Source organism: Salmo salar, chromosome ssa13 (genome assembly GCF_905237065.1).
Source record: "Salmo salar chromosome ssa13, Ssal_v3.1, whole genome shotgun sequence".
NCBI lineage: Eukaryota > Metazoa > Chordata > Actinopteri > Salmoniformes > Salmonidae > Salmo > Salmo salar.
Genome location: NC_059454.1, coordinates 61555746 through 61572611, shown reverse-complemented (window position 1 = coordinate 61572611; position 16866 = coordinate 61555746). Strand labels below are relative to the sequence as shown.

The window sequence follows — 16866 nt, the reverse complement described above, 5'->3', positions numbered from 1 at the left end:
GCACCACAGTTCCAACTCTCCCAGACAAGTCCTGCTATACACAGCCAGCACCTCTTATCTCTCTTTACCTCTTCCCTCCGTCCCACCTTCCCTCCCTTCCTCCCTGCCAGGTGATCACCTACTTTGCGGGCCGGGTGTACGACCCCAACGAGGCGGAGGCGGGCCGACTGTCCTTAGCTGGGGACTACCTCAAGGGGGACGCCTCCCTACTGATCAGTGACCTCACCCTGAGCGACTCGGGTGAGTACAGCTGCAAGGTGAAGAACGGGGGGAAGTACCATTGGATCACGGTCAACCTCATAGTACTGGGTAAGTTCTGGACCCGCTGTGTATTTTTATGATTTTTTACACTTTAAACAAAAACCCATCAAACAGGAACCATCAAAACCAGTCACCACCACACAAGGTAATATAAAGAGCTCCACCACATGATTAGTCACACGAACATAAAATACCCTCAGAGATTTGGGTTTGGTTAGGCTAACCCTGAATTCACCACAATACAGTATCATACTTATGTCACATGAAAAGGGATGCACTCACACATCTAGTACAGGTGGCAGTGGGCATCTCTAGTCAGAGATTCAAGAGACGTTCACACCACCAATATTTCACTGTTAAAATGTGTAACATGGTTTTAAATGCTTACTGTATGTGACGGATAGCAATTACAGAAGTGATACTGTCCCTTGTCCCTTCATATTGTCCCACTGGTCACACACTGGTTGAATCAAAGTTGGTTCCATGTAATTTCATTGAAATTACGTTGAACCAATGTGGAATAGACGTTAAATTGACATCTGTGCCCAGTGAGGTGGTTGACTGGCAATGACCACACGAACACTGTTGGTGAGATGTTTGAATCACTACCTAACGAACCTGTTGGTGTCACTAAAGTATAAGATGGCAATTACTTGTAACTTACTTGTAAAAGCGAAAACGAACTCCAAAGGGTCGACATTGGACCACTGCCACATGTTGCACCCGATCCAAATCCTTAACTGGGCAATGACAACAAGAGATAAAAGGGTAACTAGCACCAGTGGTGGAAAAAGTACCCAATTCATACTTGAGTAAAAGTATAGATACCTTGATAAAAACTTACTCAAGTAAAAGTGTCACCGAGTAAAATACTACTTGAGTAAAAGTCTGAAAGTATTTGGTTCTAAATATACTTAAGTATCAAAAGTAAAAGTAAACATATTTTAAAATTCCTTATATTCAGCAAAGCAGATTGCACCATTTTATTGTTGGAAAAATGTACTGATAGCCAGGGGAAGACTACAACATTGAGACATAATTTTACAAAATATGTATTTGTGTTTAGTAAGTCCACCAGATCAGAGGCGGTAGGGATGACCATGTGTTCTCTTGATAAGTCATGAATTTGACCATTTTCCTGTCCTGCTAAGTATTGAAAATGTAACGAGTACTTTTGGGTGTCAGGTAAAATGTATGGAGTAAAAGTAGATTTGTCACACCCTGATCTTTTTCACCTGTCCTTGTGATTGTCTCCACCCACTCCAGGTGTCGCTTATTTTCCCGAGTGTATTTATCCCTGTGTTTCCTGTCTCTCTGTGCCAGTTCGTCTTGTATGTTTCCAAGTCAACCAGTGGTTTCCCTGGTTCTCCTGCTTTTTGTATTCTCCTTTTTCTAGTCCTCCTGGTTTTGACCCTTGCCTGTTTCTGGACTTTGTACCCGCCTGCCTGACCATTCTGCCTGCCTTGACCATGAGCCTGTCTGCCACTCTGTACCTCCTGGACTCTGATATGGTTTTGACCTTTTTGCCTGTCCACGACCATTCTCTTGCCTACCCCTTCGGATTAATAAACATTTTAAGACTCCAATCATATGCCTCCTGTGTCTGCATTTGGGTCTCGCCTTGTGCCTTGATAAGATTATTTTCTTTAGGAATCTAGTGAAGTAAAAGGTGTCAAAAATATAAATAGTAAAGTAAAATACAGATACTCCAAAAAATGACTTAAGTAGTACTTTGAAGTATTTTTACTTAGGTGCTTTACACCACTGAGTAGCACCATTGACACTGTGATACAGCATCTAACTGTGTATAGCTCTAATATAGAGCTCTCTCCAGGCTGTCCTACCCTCGTACGGTCTCCCACATTAAGACGTTTAGGGAGTGTGCCGCATACATTTTCACAAATTGGCCCGCAGCTTTGCAATGGCACTTTCGATGTTTAGGTAGACAAACATTAGCATTTGTCTTGTTCAATGGGAAGACAATGGTCTTGGGGAAAGGGGGGGATTGGAGTTGGGTGGCATTGGGAAGTGATTCTGACACATGAACAAGATGAAGGGCCCCCTGCCTCCTGCTCCCCCTCATCCTCAGCCCCCTTAATTTCATCCTGGGTAGAATTCGCTCTACTCAGCAAAATTAGGAGAAAACAGAGGAAGAGAGGTCCGTGATAGAGAGCAGGAAGTGGATGGGGGGGCTCTCTATATTATGTGTACATGTGTTTGATCATGTTTGTTTGTTCATAGGGAAACTGTTTTCAGCTGGCAAGAATACAATTCTTTGATCTCAGTGTGGTTTTCTGCAGCAATGACAGTAGTTAAAAAGTACCAAAAATACAAAAAAAAAACACTGGTCCATCCTGGTTGATCTATCTAGTAGGAGATTATGTGACCTCAGACTTGTTAGTGATGCACCGGTCAACTTGGTTATTATTACATATTTCATATTGATAGATTACTTTATGCTGTAAGGACACAGTAATGACAGACAGATAGTCAATGCTTATAGAATGCATTTCATAATATCAATGTGAAACACTTTCTGTTATCAAGGTAACATTCACATTCTGTAATAAAATTACATTTTATTTGTCACATGCTTCATGGACAACAGGTTTAGATTTACAGTGAAATACTTACTTATGTTTTTTTTTTTTCTCTCCAACAATGCAGGGTAAAAGATCAGATTAAAAAAATGTAATCAAAATAAAATATTGGCACATTGAGATTTGATTAGCTATTTAGCAGTCTTGTTTAGAAGTTGTATTGCTTGGGGGTAGAAGCTGTTCAGGGTCCTGTTGGTTCCAGACTGGTGCATTGGTACCACTTGCCGTGTGGTAGCAGAGAGAGCAGTCTGTGGCTGGAGTTACAGTGATATGAGGAATTATCATAAAGCATGAAGCTGGCAGGGAGATGCATTAGACCACATCCTCCTCCTCTATATATATATATATATATATATATATATATATATATACAGTCAAAAGTTTAGACACAGCTACTCATTCAAGGGTTTTTCATAATTTTGACTATTTTCTACATTGTATAGTGAAGACATCAAAACTATGAAATAACACATATGGAATCATGTGGTAACCAAAAAATTGTTAAACAAATATATTTGAGATTCTTCAAAGTAGCCACCCTTTGCCTTGATGACAGATTTGCACACTCTTGGCATTCTCTCAACCAGCTTCATGAGGTAGTCACATGGAATGCATTTCAATTAAAATATAATTTCTGGAATTTCTTTCCTTTTTATTGCGTCAGTTGTGTTGTGACAGGGGTAGGGGTCCTCAGATCCTCAAAAAGTTCTACAGCTGCACCATCGAGAGGCTCCTTAACAGCTTCTACCCACCCCCAAGCCATAAGACTGCTGAACAGTTGGCCAACCAGACTATTTACATGGACCCCCCCCCCCACACACTCGCTGTTTATTATCTATGCATAGTCACTGGACAAATTACCGCGACTAAGCTGTACCCCCGCACATTCACTCGGTACTGGTACCCTCTGTATTTAGCCTCGTTATTGCTATGTAATTTTCTTGTGTTACTTTTTTTTTTTTTTTTTTACTTTAGTTTATTTAGTAAATATTTTCTTAACTCATTTTCTTGAACTGCATTGTTGGTTAAGGGCTTGTAAGTAAGCATTTCACTGTAAGGTCTACACCGGATGTATTCGGCGCATGTGACAAATACAATTTGATTTGATTTGATGAGTATCAAGACTGTCACCTGTAACAAAACGAAGGGCACTATGGTAAATGGCATTCAAAGGTTTAAGAGTAGTTAGCAGCTGCACTTTGATAAATAATATCACCATAATCAAGAACAGATAAAAAGGTTGACTGAATAATCTTCTTCCTACTGCTTAGAGAAAGGCACAATCTGTTTCTTAGCTTCTTAACCAGCTCATCTTTGTTTTTTAAACATCAAATCCATATTAATCCAAATTCCTTTATATGCGGGAACACTTTCGATTGGAGAACCATCTAATGAGTGAACATGTAGTTAATCTGAAACATTCTTACGAGAGTTTGAAAACAACATGTATTTCGTTTTTCCTGTATTAAGCACACATTTTAAATCAGCAAGGAATTCCTGCATAGCTATAAAATCTCACTGTTGTTTTGACCCAGTCAGATCAAGAGTCGGGGGCAATAGCATACAAAATAGTATCATCCGCATATACATGGTCACTAAGATAATCATGAAACCCGTGAAGCGGCGTCAGCGCTCAGGCCTATCGACGACAACTTATTCAATAAAATAGCATGATCAACATTCAAGCTTTTGACAGGTCCACAAACAAAGCAGCACATTTCATTTTAGTGTCTAAAGCATTGACAAGATAATTAACTAAAGTGATTGCTGTAATAGAGCTATGCCCAGGCCTATAGCCTTTTACATTCAAAATACGTGTCATAGATAAAAAAGAGCAAAGTTGTACATTTACCAATGATTCAAGAATCTTAGCTAGACAAAGAAGCCTTGAAATGAGGCGGTAATTATTAAGATCACTACTATCCCCTCCCTTATGGAGTGGCAGCACATTTCCATACTTTTGGAATATTTCCTGATAAATGTTACATAAAACAATGTGATTTATTGAGGCAACAATGATGGGCGCTGCACACTTAGGCTAGACTCTTTAGGCTACTTTTAGATTTACATTTTATTCCTTTTTAAAACCATGGTATTTTCTTTACATGCGTGCTCCTTGGCACTATTTATCGATTGCCGCTTTTATCCATTTTCATAATTTGACCACGCGTCTTGCTATAGGTTATCATATTAGAGGTTCTTCGAAATACAAACTTTTGGTACACGTATTTTTCTTAAGACCTGCCTAAACACAACCAATGCATGCAGATCTTCAAAGCTGTTTTACTGTTTTTATGAAAAAATATTAATTTGTATGGCTGTGGACAGGTCGAGGATATCGGCGTAGTCGAGGGAAGTAGGGGCGCTGAGGGTGCTGCTGAGTTTAAATATAAACTTAGCAAAAAAAGAAACGTCCTCTCACTGTCAACTGCATTTATTTTCAGCAAACTTAACATGTGTAAATATTTGTATGAACATAACAACAACTGAGACATAAACTGAACAAGTTCCACAGATATGTGACTAACAGAAATTGAATAATGTGTCCCTGAACAAAGGGGGGGTCAAAATCAAAAGTAACAGTCAGCATCTGGTGTGGCCACCAGCTGCATTAAGTACTGCAGTGCATCTCTTCCTCATGGACTGCACCAGATTTGCCATTTCTTGCTGTGAGATGTTACCCCACTTTTCCACCAAGGCACCTGCAAGTTCCCGGACGTTTCTGGGGGGAATGGCCCTAGCCCTCACCCTCCGATCCAACAGGTCCCAGACGTGCTCAATGGGATTGAGATCCTGGCTCTTCGCTGGCCATGGCAGAACACTGACATTCCTGTCTTGCAGGAAATCATGCACAGAACGAGTAGTATGGCTGGTGGCATTGTCATGCTGGAGGGTCATGTCAGGATGAGCCTGCAGGAAGGGTACCACATGAGAGGGGAGGATGCCTTCCCTGCAATGACAACAAGCTCAGTCCGATGATGCTGTGACACACCGCCCCAGACCATGACGGACCGTCCACCTCCAAATCGATCCCGCTCCAGAGTACAGGCCTTGGTGTAACGCTCATTCCTTCGATGATAAACGCGAATCCTACCATCACACCTGGTGAAACAAAACAGTGACTCGTCAGTGAAGAGCACCTTTTGCCAGTCCTGTCTGGTCCAGCGACGGTGGATTTGTGCCCATAGGCAACGTTGTTGCCGGTGATGTCTGGTGAGGACCTACCTTACAACAGGCTTAAAAGCCCTCAGTCCAGCCTCTCTCAGCCTATTGCGGACAGTCTGAGCACTGATGGAGGGATTGTGCGTTCCTGGTGTAACTCGGGCAGTTGTTGTTGCCATACTGTTATGTTCGGATGTACCGATCCTGTGCAGGTGTTGTTACACGTGGTCTGCCACTACGAGGACAATCAGCTGTCCGTCCTGTCTCCCTGTAGCGCTGTCTTAGGCCTCTCACAGTATGGACATTGCAATTTATTGCCCTGTCCACATCTGCAGTCCTCATGTCTCCTTACAGCATGCCTAAGGCACGTTCACACAAATGAGCAGGGACCCTGGGCATCTTTCTTTTGGTGTTTTTCAGAGTCAGTAGAAAGGTCTCTTTAGTGTCCTAAGTTTTCATAACTGTGACCTAAATTGCCTACCGTCTGTAAGCTGGTAGTGTCCTGAAACTTCTTAAGGCTAGGGGGCACTATTTTCACGTCCGGATGAAAAGTCTGCCCAAAGTAAACTGCCTGCTACTCAGGCCCAGAACCAAGGATATGCATATAATTGGTAGATTTGGATAGAAAACACTCTAAGGTTTCTAGAACTGTAACATTTATGTCTGTGAGTATAACAGAACTTATTTGGCAGGCGAAACCCCGAGGACAAACCATCCAGGAAAAAAAGGAATTGAGGTCACTGTCTTTTCAATTGGTTTTCTATGGGGAACTAGATTTATGAGGGACCTGGTTGCAGTTCCTATGGCTTCCACTAGATGTCAACAGTCTTTAGAAATTGGTTGATGTTTTTCCTTTAAAAAATGAAGAAGTAGCCCTTTCCTTTCTGAGTGTAGAGCCAAGTGGACTGTTTTGTTTGGGGCGCGTGACCTGAAACCCGCTCCGCTTTCATTTTATCCGCTATTGAACACAGTTTATTCCGTCTTAAATTTTTGCGATTATTTAGATCTTCAAAGGCAAGGCATGAATTATATCGTTATTTCTGACTTTTGTGTAGCACCTGCCTGGTTGAAATCTGATTTTCATGTGTTGGTATGCTGGGCGCTGTCCTCAGATAATCGCATGGTTTGCTTTCGCCGTAAAGCCTTTTTGAAATCTGACACTGTGGCTGGATTAACAAGAAGTTCATCTTTAAACCGATGTATAACACTTGTATGATTTATGAATTATTATTATGAGTATTTCTGTTTTTCACTGGGTGTTGTCAAATCGATCCCGCTAACGGGATTGGTGCGCGAAGGGATCCATAAGAAGTTAACGCCCGTTCCACAGATGTATGTTCATTAATTGTTAATGGTTCATTGAACAAGCATGGGAAACAGTGTTTAAGCCCTTTACAATGAAGATCTGTTAAATTATTTGGATTTTTACAAATTATCTTTTGAAAGACAGGGTACAGAATAAAAACATCTCTTGTTCTGGACCAGAGTCTACACAGACCGGTGAGCAATAGCCAATCAGAGCTACAGTAGACCTTCATGCAAACAAGCCATTTGCCACAAGGGCCTCCCATCATTCACTTTGAACTGGACTGTGTGTTTACAGGCAGTTGCAACAGCGTGACTTTAGATGATTAGAATGTATTCACCCAAAGCTACAAAATACACCTGAATGGATTTCTGCAAATATGTGAACACCACGGGAGTCCTCTTACATTTGCGAACTTTACAGTCCTATTGATAAAAAAACATGAAAAGGTAGGCTCTCACTCCCTCAGTTATGCACATCAATAACAACAAGATCAACAACTAATGCTAGCCAGAGCAAGATAAGCTAACATCGAACGAACAAAGATAAACCCTCAAACCTTTTCAGCTAGTTGGCCGTAAAAATTTCACTGATAAAAAAATGTTGGGCGAGTTGCTTGCCTGCCAATGCATGCTTGTCCCAACCAAGCACCCAAGCTAACTGGTTAAAGTTGTCTAGCTTGCTAGCTAGCTACTTCCAGACACAAATGAGAGCCGATCTCACTCTGACCATTTTACACTCTGTAGCAGAGCTGGTTACATGTTATCTAGAGCGTTCTTGACTAACTATTACTTTGTTTGCCTACATTTACTGACACCGGTCGTATTCAACAGGTGTTGCGCGTTCGTAAATTCATCAGTTGTTCTGCGCTCTCACACACTCAGACGAGAGTGCTCTGAAATCGGAGTAGATAGCCAGAGTGAATTTGTGAAAGCAAGAGATATGCTAACTGTATAACAGTCGTTCAAGTTCTTGCTAGCTAACCAAATGACACCTGCATCTCTAGCTGTGCATAGTCACTGAAAAATGATATCAGGGGAAAAAGTCAGTCACTCACCCACTCCTCCAATGGCATGACATGACATCCTCCTAGCCAGCTATCTAGCTAATGTTAGGCTGTGTTTTTAGCTTGCTACATAGATAGATACGCTAGCCTATTAGCCACGTTATGATTGACTTGTGATCATTGCCCTTGCTAGTTGGATTGTATTGACATTCCCAGCCTTTTTTTAAATGTATTTTTTATTTAACCTTTATTTAACTAGGCAAGTCAGTTGAGAACAAATTCTTATTTACAATGACAGCCTACCAGGGAACAGTGGGTTATAATTCACCAATACAATTTTTGGTAGTCGAAAAAATACTTCTCTCAGGTTGTAAATCACAGCTGGCCTGGTACATTGTTTGCTGCCTCCATATGGGATGCACTGTTTCAGTTTCAATGACTCAATATTCTGGAGAAAAATGGACAAATGTAACCACTGAGATGCAGTGGTCAAAGGCACTGCATCTCAGTGCAAGAGGTGTCATTACAGTCCTTGGTTTGAATCCAGGCTGCATCAATAAGAATAAATAAGAACTCAAGATATGTTTGGCTTTCTGTTGGTCAATATGACATGATTATGTATTTCAAAGCCAACAGTATGTTCTTCGCCCGTGTTCTCTCTCTTCAGCTCCTCCACCTCTTTCTCACTCTGTCAGTCTGGTCCCCATGGCTAAGACAACATTCAGTTAGTATATAGTCACAGCTTTATTGGTTTACTAATAAAATGATTTACTACACTAAATTGATAACATAAAACATATCTTCAGCTCATCCGCCTGGCTCTTATAGCATGTGAGTTCAGTCTTAGTGATGCTCAACTCTTCTCTCTGTTCCACCACGATGGTTCCCAGGTTGTGCACCATGTCTCTCAGCTGTTTCAGCTAAGTCCAGATGTCAGGTTGGGTGGTGGTCTGTGGGTCAGTCAAGGGTGAAGTTTGGGTCTCGTCGTAAACTTTAACCCCCTACTCTCTCCCTGAGCCCATGATGACCCAGAGTATGGACCTGTTATTTATCTAATTCAAAGTGTGTGTGTGTGTTTGTGTATGTGTCTCTCTCTCTCTCTCTGTCCCCAGTGAAGCCCTCTAAGCCACGATGTTGGATGGAGGGCCGGCTGTTGGAGGGTAGTGATGTTAAGATGAGCTGTAAGTCTGCAGACGGCTCTGACCCCATCAACTACAAATGGGAGAGGGTGCTGGACAAGGGCAAGTATGTAGGGAAGCTGCCCCCACTTGCCCTCATAGGTAAGCCCTCTAGTCCACTGCATGCTCTTTCTGTGTGTGGATGTATTCTGTGTGTGGATGCTATGTGCATGGGTGCAACCATAAGTCTTCAAGATATAATGACAAGTCTGTCATAAGTCAGATTAGTCTTTAGTCATAAACTGACTCAAATGTCAACTTGATACTTATTCTAAGCATTTTCCTGCACTTTTGTGCCATATCCTCTTTTTTCAGATCCCCTTTAAGGGCTTTTGGGACAGAACATACTTATGTAATTAAAGTATGTGTCAGAATGCCAGACCAATTTCAAATCAGATCTACCACCTCCAGTATCCTTATTTGTGTCCAGTCAAGTGTTGGGAGAGACACTACTCCCATGCAGACTCGACCAAGTTCTTATTCAATAACAATCCCTTATCTACATGTACCTGTTCTGGGAAATTGGCCACAGTCACATCTATTACACCAAAGGTCTGAGTTGTCCAATCCCAAATCAAACACCAGCCGCTACGCCTTATGTTTTTGTGTACTGTAGATCTTCTAGGATTGGATAGTTTAGGTAATATGGCGAAAACTCCCCCTTGTCTATCAGATGGTAATGTACAGCTATAATGCAATGCCGCAGATTCTTATCGAATCCTATTAGGGGCCGCTAGCCCCTAATAGTTTGGGATTGGGCCAATGATCTTTGGTCCAAAAAGCAGTAGTCTATATCAGGAACAGAGAACAGTACTATTCATCACACATCCACAGAAACATTATGAAAGTGACCTTGCAGGAACATGCAGTAGAGACACGAGTTTGGATGGTCTCTCTGAATTGGTTTACATTCTTAGCTATCACAATTCGGTGGTTGTTCAAACACTGTCCAAATAACCATCCCCTGCAATGGTGTTTCTGGATGTGATAGTTGAGAAAAGCTTTAAATTGCATCACAATCACTGTACCTTGTCCTGTTGTTTTTTCTTGTGTAAGATTTGAAGAACTCAGAGATAGTGACACTGAGGAACCTGACTAAGGAGAGTACTGGGGTGTATAAATGTACCGCCAGCAACGATGTGGGAGAGGAGAGTTGCACCGTAGAGGTCAAGATACACTGTGAGTAGCCCAGGCTATAACCAACACAGACACACACACTGCCTCATATTATAACCCCATAGATGTTACCAAAAATGATCTGTAGGACTTCAAAACAGTAATAGCTATCACTTTCTCCCAACCCGTGAATCATATTTATCTTTGTGTGCATTTCAGATGTGCGGGGCATGGGTGTGGTAGCAGGTGCCGTTGTGGGTGTGTCCTTCGGCGTCCTCCTCATCATCCTCATCATCTGGCTGGTGTTCCGCAAGAAGGAGAAGAAGAAATACGAGGAGGAGGAGACGCCTAACGAGATCAGGTACACACACAGACGCAAACACATTTAGGTTGGTGTGGTTCATTTCAAGATACCAAATATACCGTAAATTCCAGACTATAAGCCGCAACTTTTTTCCCACGCTTTGAACACCGCGGCTTAAACAATGACGCGGCAAATATATGGATTTTACCCGCTTTCAAAAAAATAAATAAAAAAAAACACATTCTGTGACGTGCTCAGTTTTTTGCCGGCATGAAGCTTTCATTAGACCAATGAAATTGCCGAACGGGTTAAGGTCAAACAACTTTTTTGTTTACTGTTTAGATTAAATCGAGCGCTCTCAAACTTCCCATCATTCTGATTACGGTAGTCATTTTGTCACCCTCATCATGGCAAAGACACGGAGAAATGCATATGATGCAGCTTTCAAGTTGAAGGCGATTGATCTGGCTGTTGGAAAAGGAAATAGAGCTGCTGCACGGGAGCTTGGTCTTAATGAGTCGATGATAAGACGTTGGAAAAGACAACTAAAGCTTACTGCTAATTTTTTATTTTTTGTTACAAGCCGTGTTTCGTTAAAGCCTGTGTAAAGTTAATTTGTTTCAATGTACCGGTAGGCACCTGCGGCTTATAGACATGTGCGGCTTATTTATGTTCAAAATATATATATATTTTTTTTATTCAGTGGGTGCGGCTTATATTCAGGTGCGCTTAATAGTCCGGAAATTACGGTACATAACAAAATCAACCAGAATTAACAAAAAGTAAACACATAAACAGATAGGGTGGGGAAAAACCCTCACCTAGTTGGTACAAAAAAGGACTTCACTCTGTCCACCAACACAGGTTTACACCACCACTTAAACCCGACTGCTTAGCATCCTCTCTCCAACCTATGTATACCATCCCCTTTCCTCCCTATCCCGCCGGTACTGTAGTTCCACTACAGCCGGACTATCCCTCACCTCTTAAAGCAGATTCCAGCATCCTAAATGATGTCTGATAATGCTGCTGGCAGTGCTTGTTACAACAGCAGCTATTTTTGGCCGATAGCGTAGCATCCACGCTGTTGCCTATTTGCAAGTGTCAGGCTGAATTATGCAGGCACAGGGGGATGGCTGTGCATCAATAATGGAGTGGCACGGCGAGGGAAGAGTCACAGAGCAGACAGTCACTTCGGTCCTGTTTACATATGGAACATTAGTGGCGACACACCCACTCGTACACTCACTCACACTCACACATACACACACACACGGTCTGAGGTCAGACTACTGTTTAGAAAAGGTGAGGGGTTGCAAATGACGTAGTGATGATCAATCGCATGTTGTTGATGTGCTGTCGTAACTTGATCTAACTAGGGTTCATTGTAAGAAGTGGATACCAGTTATTCAGCCATTCAGAGTACCATGTATTTGGCCAGTTACTTCAAATAAAAGTTCATAATGCATTATGCATTGCATTTAAACCATTATAAATGTGCTTTAATGCACTCATTGTGCATTATGTGGAAGGTTTTTATTTTCATTAATATTACCAATTATTCCTTCGATGTTCTGAGCCACACCTGTCTTTGTCTCTGTCTCAGGGAGGATGCTGAGGCTCCCAAGGCCAAACTGGTAAAGCCCAACTCTCTCTCCTCATCCCACTCTGGCAGCTCCCGCTCAGGCACCTCCTCCACCCAATCCATGGTTCACACCAGCGCCCCCCGGGGGCCCCACGCCCGCCTGCCCGCCGTGACCACCCTCAAAGAGAACGGCCAGCCCCCCAGCTTCCTCCAACAGCCCCCCGCCTACACACAAGTCGTTCCCAAAACCCCAGAGCCCCGCACGGCCCCGGCCAAGCCCAGCCCTCCCCCCAAACTGAGCCCCAGGAACCTGGCCCGCATGGGGGCAACGCCGGTCATGATCCCTGCCCAGACCAAGGCCTTCCAGACTGTGTAGAGGGAAGGGAGGGATAAAGGAGTAGACCTAGACAGACAGAAACAAGAAGCACCCGTACACAGCTGACAGCAACCCCCAGCCCGCCCCCAGAGACCCTGTGAAAACCAGCTATACCATAAAGTAAAACTCCCCCTTACTCATAGTCGCCATCTAAAAGTATAATTGAGAGCATTCTTATGAAGGGAAGATTTTCATAAGAAGAGCTTTTGCCCCCCTCTCCTGTACAAGCAATACAGAGTGAAATCTCATGTTCATTTTCCCTTCCCGTGACGACAGAACTTTTGTTGTATTTTTGTCTGATTTTGCAAATGCGGGCAGTGATGTGTATCATACTCTGAGGTGGCAGGAACAGGGGAGGACCCTAAGTAGATTTTAGGTATTTTTAAACCGAATTGACAGTCGTGAAAGTGGGAGGGTTATGGATGGAGAGAGGGAATTAGAGCAACAGAGGACTAGAAAAGAACAAACAAAGGAGAAACATGGGCTGCATAGCTCCCCAGAGAACAGGCCAGGGTGTCTGGGTGTCTCACACCACCTGCTTCCGACCAGATCAAACCAGACGGCAGACAAAAGAAAAAATCTAAAACAGACAGGAAAAGTAAACAGCTCTCCAAACACCTGCTTTCCCAGGCTTGCCTAGGCACCACACCTGCCAAACTCTCACTCCGAGCCACACCGAGCAATCAACATCTCTGAGGCTGCTTCGGTGGCATCGCACACCTCCATGTATCCCTGGACTCCCACCAAGGCCAGCAGGCATGGTGATTGGCTCAGAGAGGAGGGAGGGAAGCACCAATCGATCGCCAAACCAATGAGAGTGGATGAAAGTCTGCTGCTGATGCAAGAGGGATGTTTTCTTGTAATTGTACAAAGATGATATAGCTTAAGTAAAAGTAAGTAAGTAAGAGACTCCACATAGACACGTCACCTGTCACCCTATATACCTGCACATGGGTCACTCGCAGCAACATGGACATATCTGTATTGATTTCCCCTGCTTCCATGTTTTCTGTGTATCCAGCACTATGCACTTAACAAGTCTGGACATATGTAACGTTATCTTCCCATGTTCATGGACAGTGTCATATAAACCCATAGGAATATATGACATATAATCCCGTATCGTCAACATAGGGGATTATTCATGGCTGTGATATGTATTGCTGTGGAGAATAGTTTATTTCATTTATCTCAGATTCCTCAGAATGTTTAAGGATTATTAATAAATGGATGCACATAAGCCCTATCGATAAAGTGCCACTGTTGATGTTTGATGAAAATGTTTTTTTGTTTGTGTTGTGTAAATAGCATGTCCGTTAATCCGGTTGAATGAACAAACTAATGAATGTGTTGATATATCTTGCAGTATATAAAGTCATTGGATCAATCCTTATTTTTCAATGAAGAGCAGAGATTTGCAGTAGTAAGTTGAATCCCCTGCAGTTGAACTGTGTATGTAGCTGAAAACATGATAAATAGGTTCTGTATTATTGGAAAATGAACAAAGGGCCATTACACATCATAATATATGTGTTGGTTCGGCACCTTGTAATTATAGAAGAACGGCAATTATGATCCTGAATAGTGCCTTTTTTAATTGAGTACATTACAGAAAAGTATTATTCACAAAACATTAAGGAATACAGATTCACTGTTTTGAATGGTTAACCCTACGGTATGGTACATCTGAGATTGATTCTATTCAAGCAGATGAGGAATGAAAAGGACAATTGCTTTGAGTGATCTTGTTTAGCCATGTAGTCATACTAGTTTCAGCCAAACTCAAATCGTTCTATCAAAGTCTCTTCATGGTGGCCAAACACAGAATTTAAACTCAAACTCAATAAAATGTCCCGGCTGAAAGTTGGATTATGCCCTATCCTTCTCTCTGACTTAATTGTCAACATTTGCCTGAGCTTTCCTCAGATACAAAGGCATCACTTTTGCATAGCGATATTCTTGTCTGCCAGCACGTTGGTCCTTCAGCATTATGACTGCTTCCTCCCGGAGAGACACCCCTTATTTTGGCTCCCTCGCGATACAGTCCATGTGATGGATGAGATGTCAGGAGGTATTTGAAGTGAATGATGCTGTGGCGCCCTCCAGGATAAACCAGCACACTCATCTTAGATCACCCAGGAGGGAGCGGGCTCTACTCATCCCACAGTGCAGAGGGCATAAGCGTGCACTCACACTCTGGCCTCTGAAAGGGTTGGAACCAGGACGGGTACTCAGGAGTCTATACTCCTTGAAAAACATTACAAGTTAACCTGGCTTCGGTTCATGCCTGGTTGAAATCCACCAGATTCACCTTTAGTAATATTTTTTTTTTATAATGTCACTCCAGTAGTGAAGGTGAAATTATCTCCTGAATCGTGGGCAGTTCCAAGAGCGAAAAGAAATCAGCAACTTTGTCTCGGTGAGTCTCTAGCTTGCCCACTGCTGTTTGAAAAGCTCCTTTAAACCAGGACACGGATGAGTGGCAAGATGAGAGGATGACACCTGAGTGAGAGCTCCTTATTAGTGATTACCCACCACAACCCTCTTATAATTTCCCATAATACTGCTGAAAGCCAATATAGAGAGGCCTAGTGGCTGATTGAATGCAGCTTTTATGGCCGTTTGATGGTGTGTGATACGTACCGGGAATGATTTTCCAGTTATCCGGGTTGCTCTGTGAATTTCCCTGGTTTGCTAGCTACCTTTCGCTGCCCATCTGATTCAGTCGTGGCGGACTGCTCTGCGTCCTGAATCATTAAGATTTCTACCCTTTTTCATTGGAATGTCTTTCTTGGCAGACAGGAGGAATGGAAAGACCATCTGCTCCAAACCATGCTGGGAATTGGAATAACGTGAACCACAGGCATTACATTGCCTTTTCACCATGTGCCGACTCCAAAAGGACATTACCCTAGTTTAGCTAGTACAAAACGTGCATCTTGATGTCATTCATTAGTGTCTGTCTACTCTGAAGACCTCCACTATGGGTTGAGTGATGGGACCTCTCTGTTAGAAACCATGCATACAGTGTAACGTTAAAGGGAGAAAGAACCCATCCAAAGCTGAAAAACGATGGATATGCATGTCATTGATACTTAACTAGAGAAAGAACAGTAATTTTGCCTCAATAAATATATAAATGATCATCTTAAAACAAATACTATGACTGTAAATAAGGAAGGTTTTATAATTTTTTTATTCATTTTGAGTTTCTTTGTTTGGGTTAAGTATTCAATCTGAAGTACTTTGCACTTTCTTAAACTGTCCTCTCTGTTTGTGTTTTGCTTGCATTAAGTCCTTTTAACACACCGACACTGTTAAAAGGACAATATGTTTTCTCTCACTCTATTTTCTTTGATTGACAATGCCATGCAGTTACTTTGAGTTGTGGTAAACCAAAAAGGCCATATATATATACCTCCCTCTCGAGTGAAAATGGTATATTTCTACAATATCTGAATAAGTACTGTTTTGGTTTGTAATAAAGCATTTGATGAAGAGCCACTTGGTTTGATTGTTCTCTACTTTAGATATGCAGACTCACATATCGGTTTCCTGAACACATTAAGCCATTTCAATGGAGATGTTCTACTGTCCATGCGTTTTAGTCTAGGACTTAATTGGTGTCTGGGAAACTGGCCGTAAAGTATAGAAATACACATACTAGTGCCTGGAGTTGATCTAGCCTAGCGGTTAAGGCCCCTGCCTCAGACACATGCATGATCCCCCTGCCTGTGTGGGATTGAATCCAGGCCTTTTTGCCTCTGAATCTCCCTTCTATTCAAGCCTGTCACTGTCTCCTCCCCAAAAATCCTAAAAATACATATTTAAAAAAAGTTTACATAGACAAGTTCCCCTTGACATCTCAGATCATTCTACAATTTGACCCCTGGGGTTTCTCAGACACAGACCATACCCCTGGGGTTTCTAAGACACAGACAATATCCACAGATCCAATCAGAATACAGACCA

General features: G+C 42.3%; 1 protein-coding gene across 4 annotated transcripts in view; it reads left to right on the top strand.

Moving 5' to 3' along the window:
• Positions 1-16398, top strand: part of LOC106567546 (CXADR-like membrane protein) — a 141494-nt gene extending 125096 nt beyond the window's left edge. For all 4 annotated transcript variants that reach the window (XM_014136988.2, XM_014136986.2, XM_014136989.2 and 1 more), the window contains 5 exons: positions 111-309; positions 9448-9615; positions 10570-10692; positions 10849-10990; positions 12540-16398. In XM_014136988.2, coding sequence (XP_013992463.1) covers positions 111-309; positions 9448-9615; positions 10570-10692; positions 10849-10990; positions 12540-12894 — 987 coding nt within the window. In that variant the 3' untranslated portion in view covers positions 12895-16398. The remainder of the gene's footprint in view (positions 1-110; positions 310-9447; positions 9616-10569; positions 10693-10848; positions 10991-12539) is intronic.
• The last annotated feature ends 468 nt before the right edge of the window (positions 16399-16866 follow it).